At 41.6% G+C, this 13,108-nt stretch overlaps 2 protein-coding genes across 2 annotated transcripts in view; both read left to right on the plus strand.

Annotated features, from left to right (window-relative positions):
* Positions 1-5,226, plus strand: part of LOC109521709 (CD209 antigen-like protein E) — a 19,246-nt gene extending 14,020 nt beyond the window's left edge. Inside the window, exons 3-4 of the mRNA XM_019879723.1 lie at positions 246-349; positions 4,640-5,226. Of these exons, the coding sequence (XP_019735282.1) occupies positions 246-349; positions 4,640-4,784 (249 nt within the window). The 3' untranslated portion in view covers positions 4,785-5,226. The remainder of the gene's footprint in view (positions 1-245; positions 350-4,639) is intronic.
* Positions 5,227-10,968: 5,742 nt separating this feature from the next.
* The window catches only part of LOC109521704 (uncharacterized), a 54,933-nt gene continuing 52,793 nt past the window's right edge, over positions 10,969-13,108 (plus strand). Inside the window, exon 1 of the mRNA XM_019879714.1 lies at positions 10,969-11,132. The gene's annotated coding sequence lies outside the window, so the exon portion shown is untranslated. The remainder of the gene's footprint in view (positions 11,133-13,108) is intronic.

Genomic DNA, 13,108 nt, shown 5'->3' on the forward strand with positions numbered 1-13,108 from the left:
ACACACACACACACACACACACACACACACACACACACCTCACAACCCTGGAAAACTTTTATTATTACCTTTCTTTCATTCAATAGGCATCAATTATTCATGAACTTTTTGCTATTCGCAGGCCAACCCAATCCCTAACCTCTGTAAATCGTGAAGTTTCACAGTATTTGCTGCTTTGATATGTGATAACATCACATTTTTTCAACATGTGAATCAGAAAAATATGCTCTGCTTTTTTGACATAGGCTTTCCTCACTGGGTTCACCAAAGCAGCATGGATTGGAATGTCTGACAAGGACAAGGAGGGGATTTGGATCTGGGTGAATGGCACACCAGTCAACAAAGACAGGTGTGACTTTAATCAAATGAATGTACTGTTTATCCAAGGGTGATTTTTTTTCACACAAGCAGGCAAGGGAGTAAGGAGGCACTGCTGTAATACCCAGCAGTTTAGAGGGTTTGTGTCTTGGCAAGAAGCAAGAAAGCACTCATCCAAACAGTCCACTTTGACACCCAAAATCCAGTATGTTCGCCCAGGATGATTGTTTTGATGAATAATCAAGTTTTGTCATACACACGCAGCAATGGTGGGAAGTAACTAAGTACAAACACTTCCCATTGTTCTGAATTTTGGTCAATCCAATGAGTATTTCAAGGAAATTGTCTTTTTAATTTTGATATCCACGACTTGGCTGAACACACAGAAGCTGTTTAACTTACGTACAGTTGTGCATGGGGGTTGGAATTGTGGAAAAAGACATCTGGGTGTTTGGAAACCAGAAACAACGGAGGAATTAACAGCCAGGTCAAGTCCCTCCTCCTGGCACACACCACTACATTCAGATCTGGCAACAGTGCAGTCAGAGCAGAACTCAAAAGGAGATTCTGGAAAGCTTCCCAAGATCTTGCTTCTGCAGCCGGGCATCGGACCGCCAAGGTCCCTGCCTATGCTGCCGCCCAGTTCACTTCGCACCCGACCCCTTTAGCCCCTCCTATAGTTGGTGAGCTGATGGAAACGGGGGCCCACATTGTCTATTCGGGCTGAACCCAGCCGGGCCCCATGGTTGTAGGCCCGGCCACCAGGCGTTCACCAGCAAGCCCCAGTCTGGCTCCAAAAGGGGGCCTCAGTGACACACATCCGTGAAAGGGACAAGGCAATGAGCCGTGTTTTGTCTGGTCCTTCACCTAGGATCTGTTTGCCATGGGTGCACCTGCCAGGGGCAAAAAGCCCCAGACAACTGAGCTCCTAGGATCATTGGGACACACAAACCCACTCCATCACAGTAAGGTGATGGCTCAAGAGAGGTGTGGAGCTGTCAACTGATCACCACCTGGTGGTGAATTGGCTCAGAAAGCTGTGCTACACCTACCTGTCTTCCGTCTCCACTGAGCGACAGCGACATGGAACTATCAAGAAAATCAAAAGGTGGTGGAATATCCTTCTATATCAACGAGTCATGGTGCACTGATACCACGGAGCTCAACACACACTGCAGCCGGACTTGGAGTCGTTTCTAAACTGTAAGCCATTCTACTCACCACATGAGTTCTCTTCTTTTATACTCCCTCGTGTTTACATCCACCATAATCTAATGTGAACACAGCGCTACAACCACTGGCTGACCAAGTAAAGAAACTGAAGGTAAAACATCCAGAATCACCCCTCGTCATCTGGGGTGATTTTAATAGAGCACAACTTAACCATGAACTTCCCAGACATAAGCACCACATTGAAGGCAACACTCCGGACCATTGCTACATGACACTTCAAGATGCATACCAATCTGTTGCCCATGCGGCACTGGGCTTTGCTGACTACTGTTTAATACACTTAATTCCTACTTACAGGCACAGACTCAAATGTGTAAAACGACCTGTTCAGACCATGAAGAGCTGGACTGATGAATCGAAGCTGGCAACACAAGAATGCTAGCACTGACTGGGGTGTCTTTGAAACTTCAACTAGCAGCCTGGACGAATGCACCAACACTGTAACATCATAAACAGTTTCTGTGAGGACGTGTACCAACAAACACCTTTCACTCCTTCAGCAATAACAAGCCATGGTTCACTGCCATACTCAGGCAAGTGAAAGTGGAAGCCGACAGGAGTGGAGATAGGGCACTGTAGAACTAGAAACATGCCCAAAACCAAGTGACAAAGGAAATTAACATCACAAAGAGAAACAATGCAGAGAGGCTGAAAAAAAATCATTTTTCTGCTTTGCATCTGTGTTTTGTTTTTCTGCAGATTTGAAAAGGACACCTCCCCTTTTCACACCTGCCCACCCTATTAGAAACTACCTCATTCACACCCCAGACTTCATTCCCTGCCCTGTTGATCCACGAACAGGACGAGAAACGGCTCTTCAAGCAGCCTCAGGTCAAGAAATCCGCGGGGCCCGACAAGGTGTCCCCCTCCTGCCAGAAAGTCTGCGCTGACCAGCTGGCTCCGGTCTTCACACAAATCATCAACAGATCCCTGGAGCTGTGTGAGGTCCCATCCTCCTTCAAACTGTCTACCATCATCCCAGTTCCCAAGAAACCAGCAATATAGGAAGTAAACGACTATAGGCCTGTCGCTCTGACTTATGTGGTCATGGTCCTTTGAATGCCTTGTGCTGGACCACCTAAAGAACATCAAAGAAACCCTGCTGGACCCCTTGCAGTTCACCTACCAGGCAAATAGGTCAGTGGATGACCCAGTTAACATTGGGCTGCACTACATCCTAGAGCAACTCGACGGCACATGGAGCTGTGCAAGGATCCTGTTTGTGGACTGCCACTACGCGTTCAACACTATCATCCCGGAGCTCCTCTCCTTCAAGCTTCTCCAACTCAGTGTGTCTCCTATGATCTACCAGTGGATATTCAGCTGCTTGACAGGCAGGACACAACAGGTGAGGCTGGGGAAGACATCATCATCGACATGCACCATCAGCACTGGGCCCCCCCAAGGATGTGTCCTCTCTCTGCTGCTCTTCTCTGCACAAATGACTAAACCTCATTGCAACCAGCCATAACCTCATAAAGTTCTCAGATGACACCGGAGTCATTGGCCTCATCAAAGATGGCATCAAGTCTGCGTACCGACAAGACATGGAGCAAGTGGCACTCTTGTGCAGCCAACACAACTTGGAGCTGAACAAGCTCAAGACTGTAGAGATGATAGTGGACTTCAGGAAACATCCTTCGCCACAGCTGCCCCTCACATTATCCAGCTGCCCTGTGTCAACTATCGAGACCCTCAAGTTCCTGGGAATCGTGGTCTCTGAGGACCAGAAGTGGGAGGCCAACATCAACTCCATTCTGAAAAAAGCCCAGCAGAAAATGTACTTCCTGAGGCTGCTGGGAAAGCACTGTCTGCCACAGGAGCTGCTGAGACAGTTCTAGATTGCAGTCATCAAATCAGTCCGGTATTCCTCCATCACAGTCTGGTTTCGTGCCACCACAAACATGGACAAACGGCAACTGCAACAAACATTTATGGCTGGGGGTGGAATCATACTTCCCAACACACTGTTGAGTTCTTGCACACCGCAAGAACCAAGACAAGAGCACCGAAAATCCTACTGAATGCCCCCACACCTTGCCCACCACCTCTTCCAGTTACCCCCTTCAGACTGGCGCTATTGAACCATCCACACCAAAACCAGCAGACATTCAAATAGCTTCTTCTTTCCACTCCCTAAACAGTGGCTCAAATCTCTAGTGGCTCTTTGCAAATTTTGACAGTGTTACCACACTGATCATTGCAGCTCCAGCTCTCTACATACTTGGACAATTGTTGTTTATCAGTATTCCACAGCACAAGACACTTTAAATCACTGAAGTGCTTTCTGCATAATTGCACACCTAAACTTGTAGTACAATTATTGCTACTGGTCACTACATGACCATCATAGCATTGTAAGAATTGTTCCACTGATCACTTTATCTCTGCTCGATGACTCTGCACATTGCACACCTGACATTGCGTGGTACTGCTGCACAATGGTACACTTAAATTACAGAAAGTCTTTCAATACTGATGTCATGTTTGGTATATCGTAGTTGCTTGTTATTGCAACACTGGCGTAGCTCATACTGTTGGAGACAAATTCCTTGTGTGTTTTACATACTTGGTCAATTAGGGTGATTGTGATTGTGATTCTGAACTTGTACTTGTACATCTGTTGATTGCGCCACAGTGCTGTGGCCAACTACGGCCAATTCTGGGACTAACTATCTTGACATCTACTGTGCAAAGGGACTTTTTCGAGTGGACTGGACACTATTGTCTGTCCATTAAATCTAGATTCCATTATTTTGGGCTCCTTTAAATCGAGACTCCACTTCCACTGTATCTAATTGTTGCAATGTTAGATTTGGCTTCTTCGACAGCAATTTTCAAAATGAAAATATATAGCACATTGTGCATTGTAATTTTAGTGTTGCGTTTTGTTATACACATTGCTCATTTAAACGTCACTAAAAATAAAACAAATTAAAGTTAACTTGTTGGTTTGAACATATTCAGGCTGTTTTTCACTTTACATTTCACTTTTGTCCTCAAACAATCCTTTCTCTTAGGACAACACATCGACTGTTATTTATTCTCAACTCCTCATGTCAATTCATGTTTTTTATTTTCACCATAGGTTAGAATGGGCCCCTGGACAGCCTGATGGAGCGTTTGGAGGAGAAGACTGTGGTGATATTCGTACGATGATGAATTTTATTGGTTTGAATGACTCTAACTGTAGTGTCAGATCCCAATGGATCTGTGAGAAAACACTGAGGTAGCGATACTTTCTGTGATTCATTTTATCCATCATTATTTTTGCACTCATTCAGCGATCCCAATATTTCCTCCGAAAACAAACTTTGGGCCCTGATTTCATGCCCAGCGCTATACCTGGTACAAGTAAATGTGAAGGTTTGCGCCGTTGCGCGTCTTTGTGGGAGGGAACACAGCCAACTTGTCTGCCATCCTAAAGAAGCTGGTCCCCTCATTCCCTATAATTTCATCGCGGTCTACATGGCATTGAGATGCAGGACCTTTGAGCGTGCAAAGTACATTTAAAAGCAACTTCAATAAGATCTCCGCTTGCGGATGACGTCAAATTACCAGCAGCCACTGGGAAAGGGAACATGTGACCACCATGTGAGTTTGTGTTGGCAACTCCATTCCGCCACCCACCGCTAGTCATGCCGTGCTTTTAAGAAATATTTTTAAGATTTCAATTAATCAAATTCTACATTTGATGAATTGATTTCTAGAATGATTCCGAATGATTGTCCTACACAGTTGTCATGTTTATTTATAAAAACGATCATATCAAACATATGTCCATGGAGTCTACCTGCGTCTCGATCAAATCCACCAAAATTGTGCTACACCACCCGCACCACAACTTAGACCTGCTTTTAACTAGTCTAAATTCTAGTTTACTTTCTGTTGCCAAGTGTGATGTGTGTGCCAAGTTTCATATTTTTCACTCCTTTAAGACCATCAAAATTGGTGTTATTTTTCTTCTGAAACAGTGCTTTGCCATGGCAACAATGGTGACTGAAATAAAAAGCTTTGCTTTTATTTTATATTTTGACCATCTTTATCTGGAGCACCCACAGTTTCAAGGCAAACTGCTAAAATCTCTTGCAGGAGTTCTTTAAAATGTGGTCTCTATAAATGGCCAAAAACTGAACCAAATTTGAAAGAAAATTTAAAATGTTGCACATCTGATTGTGTTTCGCAAATGTCTGCAACAGACGTTTTTTGTAGATCTTGGGTTGATTCATTTGCCTCCAACTTCCTTATTAAAGTATACAACCAGTGTTATGTTTTTGTTGAGATTACATTTGTTTTGTTCCCTCATGCTTTTTTGGTCTCCACCTGTTCTTGTCATCCGGGGTCTTTTGTGTTAACCAAACAGCTCCCTCAACCCTCTGTGTCTTGTCCAGGTGTTTCTCGTTGTCTCGTCACTTTGCTTGTATTTATTTCCCTTGGTTCTGTCAGTCTTTGTCGGATCATTGTGCTTCTGTCATAGGTTGTTTGTTTGTTTGTTACTTTGGTTTCTTGTGGTTTTTCAGGACTTGGTTTGCGTTTTTGTATCAGTTTTTGTTAATACATTTTGTTCAGCCCACTGTGCTCCTCCTGCCTCCCTGCTTTTTGGGTTTCTCTACCATGACGATTTCTCTACATTTGCCGGGTGTGATATGTATGCAATTGTCAATAGTTTTCACAAATGTTTCGTCCAAACTTTTTTGTTTGAGGGCTGCTTTCATAAAAAGACAAAGATTCCAAGGCCACTCATAAAGTTCTTCGACTTGTATTTATTCTATAAAACCAGTCAAGCAAGCAATTATATATTGTTGCTATTTTTTAGTTATTTTGAAAAAATGTTATATTGACAGCTTTCTGTTAAAGGTGAAAAAGAAAATTGTTAAAGATTTTTAAAAAGATTTTGGTATGGCCAACTACCTTGTATCCCACTAGACCAGTGTTTTTTTTTTCTTTTTTGAGCCAAGGCACACTTCTTTCATTGAAAAAAATCTCGCGGCACACCACTAGCTAAAAATACACTGCACTAGACTATATTCACCGCTGCACTTAATCGTAGTCGAATCCCATCAATACATTCGGAACTACAAGAGCAAATTGCAGTAACCGGACCCTTTAGCAACAATTAGTTGAGGATGATGAATGTGATATGTTCATAAATTGCAATGACACAGCAAAATGCAGAAGAAAAACATTTTGGTCTGAACACTGAATTATATTTCTTGACCAGTATTTTGAAGAGATATTGTGTTTTAATTCAGTCAGAAAGTTTATTTGAATCATTGCATATTTAGAAAAGATGTACAGAATGTGAATCATTTAATACTAGTGGCAACCTATTTTTTCAACACTCTCCTTTCTCACTCTGCCCACCTCCACCTTTTATTTATTACCGTATATTAAAAGGTAAAAAAAAAATCTCATTAATCGGTGGCGCTACATGTATGTATAACAGAATATTATCATACAGAGGGCAGGCCGGTGGATGACTGGTTAGCATGTTGGCCTCACAGTGCAGAGGTGCAGGGTTCGATTCTGGCTCCGGCCTTCCTTTGTGGAGGGTGGGGGACACCCTGAATTGGTTGCCCGCCAATCGCAGGGCACACATAGATGAACAGCCATCTGTGCTCACACGCACGCACGCACGCACGCACGCACGCACGCACGCACGCACACACACACACACACACACACACACACACACACACACACACACACACACACACACACAGTGTTCCATCAACCTGCAATGCATGTTCTTGGAATGTGGGAGGAAACGAGAGTACCCAGAGAAAACCCATGCAGGCACGCACAGAACATGCAAACTCCAGAAAGGCCGAAGCTGGAATCGAACCTTGCACCTCTGCACTGTGAAGCCGCTGTGCTAACCAGTTGGTCACTGTACTGCTCACAAACACATTTTAAGATCACAAATAAGATCTATTCCATGGCAGAAATTCTGAAGAAAAGACTTAAATTTGAGGTGGAGAGCTGTTCATTGTGCGACAATGATGATGAAACTCTCGACCAGGGGCCACCAACATGGTAACATGGAGCCCTCAAGGACTGCATGAGTAGCCCGCTGGCATAGTTCAAAAATAGCTCACCAGTGAGAAGACACTGTGACTCTCCAGGAATATGAAAGAAGAGATCATTGCATAATGTGAACACTGGCAAATATTTATCATAGATTATGGCCGGTTGATTTTTTATATGTTTCATAATTATTCTGAGAAATCGCAAATGTGGTCAGTGTTATCAGTATATATATATATATATATATATATATATATAAATAAATAGATTTATGTAATATCTTCATTTTATCGTTACATTTATTTCAAAAATGCATACAATTAAACAGATAGCTGTCCTCATCCTGTTCTTGCGCAAGTGTTTGTTTTCTAGACCTCTCGCTCTCGCCATAGTCGTTCTTGTTCCCTTAGTTCCAAGTTTTGTAAGTAGTGATGGCAAAAGGAGGTCTTCTGAAGCTCTGGACCTTTCTTGAACCACAGTGTCAAAATGGTTCACGACCCAGAGCTTCATCCAGTACCCTTGGGTGACCTCTAGTGTCAGTAGGGATAGTTGTGCATTTAGATTCATCCAAAAGAACCACTTAAAATGTCAAGTGCTTCTTGTGTGTAATAAAACTCAATATAGCAATTTTTAATGTGGAAATTTGTCAAATGACTTGGGAATGGCAATGGTGTTTTATGAATTTGTAATTTGTACCCCAACATATAAATTATATCCTTGAAGCAACAATATATTTAAAATGTGAAAAAATAAAAATAAAAAGATTTGAAATTTTGTTTGTCATTAATATCTTTTCATTCATAGAGGAACAGCAATTTTTGCACAGTAGAAGGACCTGTAAAGAAAACGACAACACGCTACTCATGGTGGAATTAATTTTATCTTCTATGTCAGGGGTGTCAAACATACGGCCCGCGGGCCGGATCCGGCCCGCAAAGGAGTTTAATCCGGCCCGCGAGATGATTATGTAAAGCAGGGGTGTCAAACATACGGCCCGCGGGCCGGAACCGGCCCGCAAGGAGGTTCAATCAGGCCTGCAGGATAATTTGAAATAAAGTGAAAAAAAATGCATTAAAGACACAGAATTAATGTTTTTAATAAGGTGGAATTCATTGAGTATCCGCAAGGGGACACTGTTTTGATCAGAGAAGAAAACAGCAGCCTCAGTCCGTCACTGAGACAGACCCATCACAGCAGACGCTATCAATAGCACTCTCACATTTACACATTTAATAGCACTCGCCTTAGTTTGTAAGATGTAGGCAGGGATTACATTTAGATTTTATATGCACGTGTAAATGGTTTAAAACTTCCTTTCTTCATAAATCTCGTTTAATCTTAAAGTGCATTACTATATTTTTCAATAGCAATTACTTGTTAAAGTTTGTACAATCAGTGGGATCAGTTGCAATGCATATATGTGAATGATAAAAGTAAATTGCACATTTGTTGAAGGAAATGTAAGGTGCTTCATGAAATGTTTTGTAAAAGATATGTTCATTAAATTTCAACATTTTCCTAATGTTCCTGTGCTTCTTTATTCCAAAACAAAGGAAAGACATATTGTTTTGGTTATTTATAGCAAAGTATGGTATCATTTTAATGGTCCAGCCCACTTGACATCTACCGAGGCCGTATGTGGCCCACCATGTGAAATGAGTTTGACACCCCTGTTCTATGTATTTGCCATCCCGTCAGTAAGAACGGCTCCTCTTGAATATAACACAACACAGCACTGCTGAATAATACACGCTTGAATGACGTCACCGCTGTCAGTGCGATCTCAAACTAAGCCAGCGGACTGGTCCCAAATCGCCCGCGATGGGTGGGAGAAGGAAATGGGGGTGAAAAAAAATCTGAGTGTCTGCGTGTTTCAGTGTTTCATGTGAGGGGACGTTCTGGCTGTTGCTCATCATGGCGTGCCTGTGTGCAAATGCGCGCATGTGCTTAGTTGGGCGCCTGCGTGCGTGCGTGTGTATATGCTTGCACATGCGCGATCGGGTCGATCGCAGGAGGTTGGTCACTTCAAAAGTCGATCTTCGGGTCAAAAAAGTTTGCCCTATGTGGCAAGCTGACCCAAGTAGTAAGTAACCGCTGCAGCTCGCATGCACAGGAGTGCCTGCTTCGAGTGGCAACAACGGAATAAGAGCCAGATTTGAAGAGCATTGTTCAAGAGAAGGAATGCCAGAAGTCCTTGCACGAAGGCGCTAAAGCAACATGCATAGTAAGAGAAAAACATTATATTTTTGTGGACTTGGTTGAACTGAGAGTTTGTGTGTATGGGACAGTGCACACAATATTCATTGTTGAACATGACTGGCCTGTGGTCTTTTTGCCGGAGGGGTCAATTTCTCTCATTATCATGTTGGTGTAGGACATTTACAATCAATCTTTCTGAGCAGAGGTCTGTGTGTGTGTGTGTGTGTGTGTGTGTGTGTGTGTGTGTGTGTGTGTGTGTGTGGGAGAGAGAGAGGAAGGGATGGGGTGATGTTTATGTGTTTATGTGTGCCCACGTGTATGATGTGGCTCTTTGCAGTAACACAGTAAAAAAACTGTCTCTTAGTCTCTGACTTGGTTGGCCACCCCTCACTGAGGGTTTTCTGTTTCTGACTTGATTCCCATTATTTTGTTTTGGGGTAAATACCATATACATTGTGCCAAAGTAGCAAGCCCTCCTTCAGGATGTATTACTTACTTTAAAATATTTTTCTTATGCCTTAAGAAAATAGAAACAAGCAATGCTTTATGCTCCTGTGTGTGTGTGTGTGTGTGTGTGTGTGTGTGTGTGTTTAATGGAAATGTTATTTACCTATGACTCCTCTTTGTTTATTGGTTTATTTGATCAATATACCTATTTTACATCACATATTGTTACCAAATTTGTATTATCCTCTGAGTGTATGTTCAATGTTCCAGAAATTATTAATAACAATAAAAAAACAAAACAAAACAAAACAATACCCACCCTGCCCACATCCCCCAGTAAAGGAATCATTAGCCCATGACATTATGCATTCAAAAAAATATGACAGAGAGAATATACAAACGATGAATCTGTTGGACTAAAGGAAATTGAAACAGGATCTACGACAAATATTGAAAAATAGGGAAAGCTGCCGACTTTATCGGTTAGTAAGGCAGGTTTGGATGGGAGAAATTAAGAATCTTGAAGAAGGGTTGTTTGTGTGGATGCGTGCTGCGCGCGCGCGCGTGTGTGTGTGTGTGTGTGTGTGTGTGTGTGTGCGTGTGTGTGTGCGCGCGCGCGCGCGTGTGTGTGTGTGTGTGTGTGCGTGCGCGCGAACGTTCGTGCACGCGTGCGTGGGCGAGTTTCGGCATACAGTATCTGGTTCACACTAATTACCAGTAGATGGGGGTAATGTTTATGAAAGTTGCTTGGCAACCACCGTAAAACAGAAGAAGAAGAAGAAGAAGAAGAAGAAGAAGAAGAAGAAGAAGAAGAAGAAGAAGAAGAAGAAGAAGAAGAAGAAACAGGAATTGGAAGACCAGAGAACGAAGATCAAGATGCAGTTATATGCACGGCTATTTTCCAATCGGTAACGTCTCCCGTCTATGACATCATTCAACGTGAAAAAGTATACTTGTGGATACTCAAAATGTGCCAAGTGTGTTTAAAATACCGCTGAGGCGATTGATTTAAATTTTGACTTAAAGCCCTTCCCACCAAGTTCCCAGTTTAAAATGGCCGCTTTGTGATGTGACCCGGCTCCCATTTTTTACCCCCACTTCATAGCGTTTCGGTTTTATGTGTGCATTCCATTCTTGTGTTAATGTAGCGGGTGGATCGAGCGAAGCTCAAGTGCGTTAAGACTCGTGTAAATTCAGCATCACTTTGGGCATACACAGTATTCCTATACCTGTATTTACCAATCAATTGTTGCTGCATAATCGGTTAATTTTAAAGCGCATGTAATTGGTGTCCAAGAGGCAGCACGGTGGACCACTAATTACCACGTCTGCCACTTATTCGACAGGGTTGATATGTCTAAATTACGAACAAACAAAATATACACATGTTTATAAAAACTGGGTTAATCAAAAGCTATACATTGCCTGGAAGTATGAATATAAGTGTGTGTTATTATCTGTATGTGCCCTGCGATTAACTGGCGACCAATCCAGAGTGCCCCAAGTCAGCAGGCTTAAGTCCATCCACAACCCAATGAGGACAAGTTAAATCAATTTTAAATACTTTATTAGTGTCATACCGTTCAATTTTGTTTTGAATGGTAACTTTTAAAAAATAAGAGATAACAATGGTGTCTATATATTGGTAATTTTAATTCATCTTTTTATCACCTTACCTTTTAAGTTCTGAATGGTGTAAATTATGCAGTGTTCTTGCGTCACAAGTATTCACGTGCTTTCAATTCAAGTTGACACATAGTGGACCATTTAACAACAAAAGTTTTCCAAGGCACCTTTTTCTGTTTTAAGTGCAGGGACACTTTCATATGTTCATTACAGAAAACCAATTGAACCCCACACTGGGGAAAAAAAAAATATATATATAAATATATCGTGTGTCGACAAGCTGAAGAAAAATCCATTCTCTCTCAATTTTGTATTTATATTAAAAAAAAAAAAAGCAAGCCAAAATATCACATGTAAGTATTCACAGTCTTTACACTTAAGGCAACAAATCTGATCTCAAGTCTTCTTGAGGCACAAGACTGGCACAATGATTTTTGTGAAGTGCCACACCTAAGCCTCCCAAATCCTGCCAAGCCACAGAGGTTGAATGGGAAGTGAAAATGTGCAGCCATTTCTCATGTCTCTCTGTTGATGGTACATAATGTTCAGTTTGGTGTTTGATTGTGGAGTCTGTCTTTTGATAGGATATAATGTGCAATCTGTGGTTTCATTGTGGAATCGCTCAAGGACAAACATTGGCTTTGCCCCAAAACACTCCTTATTTTGGTGGTGGACTTGCGAGCCTTGATTGATTCGTACCGGTGGCAAAGGGAGCTCGGAACAGAACAACAAGGGGCAGCGATAAAAAGCGAGACTTAACTGGCATGTTATTATGTCCAATGATGCACGGAGAATTTTGATGATCATTACAGTTGTATGCCAATGTGAATCAAAACCAAGGAACTTAATGGCTCCTTGTTGTTACTGTCGAAACTCTCAATATTAAATTATCCTGTCAGATTATGGCATTTGACCGGTCTTGATAAAGTGTATCTAATTGTGAGTGATATTTTCAATCATTTGTTTCTATGCTGGTCCATCAAAATTTGTCTTCACATAAATTCATTCAGTGCTACCAATGTCTTTGTTGTTAACTTATATATATATATATGTTTGTGTGTGTGTGTGTATATATGTATGTGTGTATATATATGTATATGTATATATCTATATATATACATATGTATATATCTATATATATATGTATATATATGTGTATGTATATATTTATGTATATGTATATATATATGTGTGTGTATATATATGTATATATATATGTATGTATGTGTATATGTATATGTATATATATACATATATA

This window comes from Hippocampus comes, unplaced genomic scaffold (genome assembly GCF_001891065.2).
Source record: "Hippocampus comes isolate QL1 unplaced genomic scaffold, H_comes_QL1_v1.1 scaffold158, whole genome shotgun sequence".
Taxonomy (NCBI): domain Eukaryota; kingdom Metazoa; phylum Chordata; class Actinopteri; order Syngnathiformes; family Syngnathidae; genus Hippocampus; species Hippocampus comes.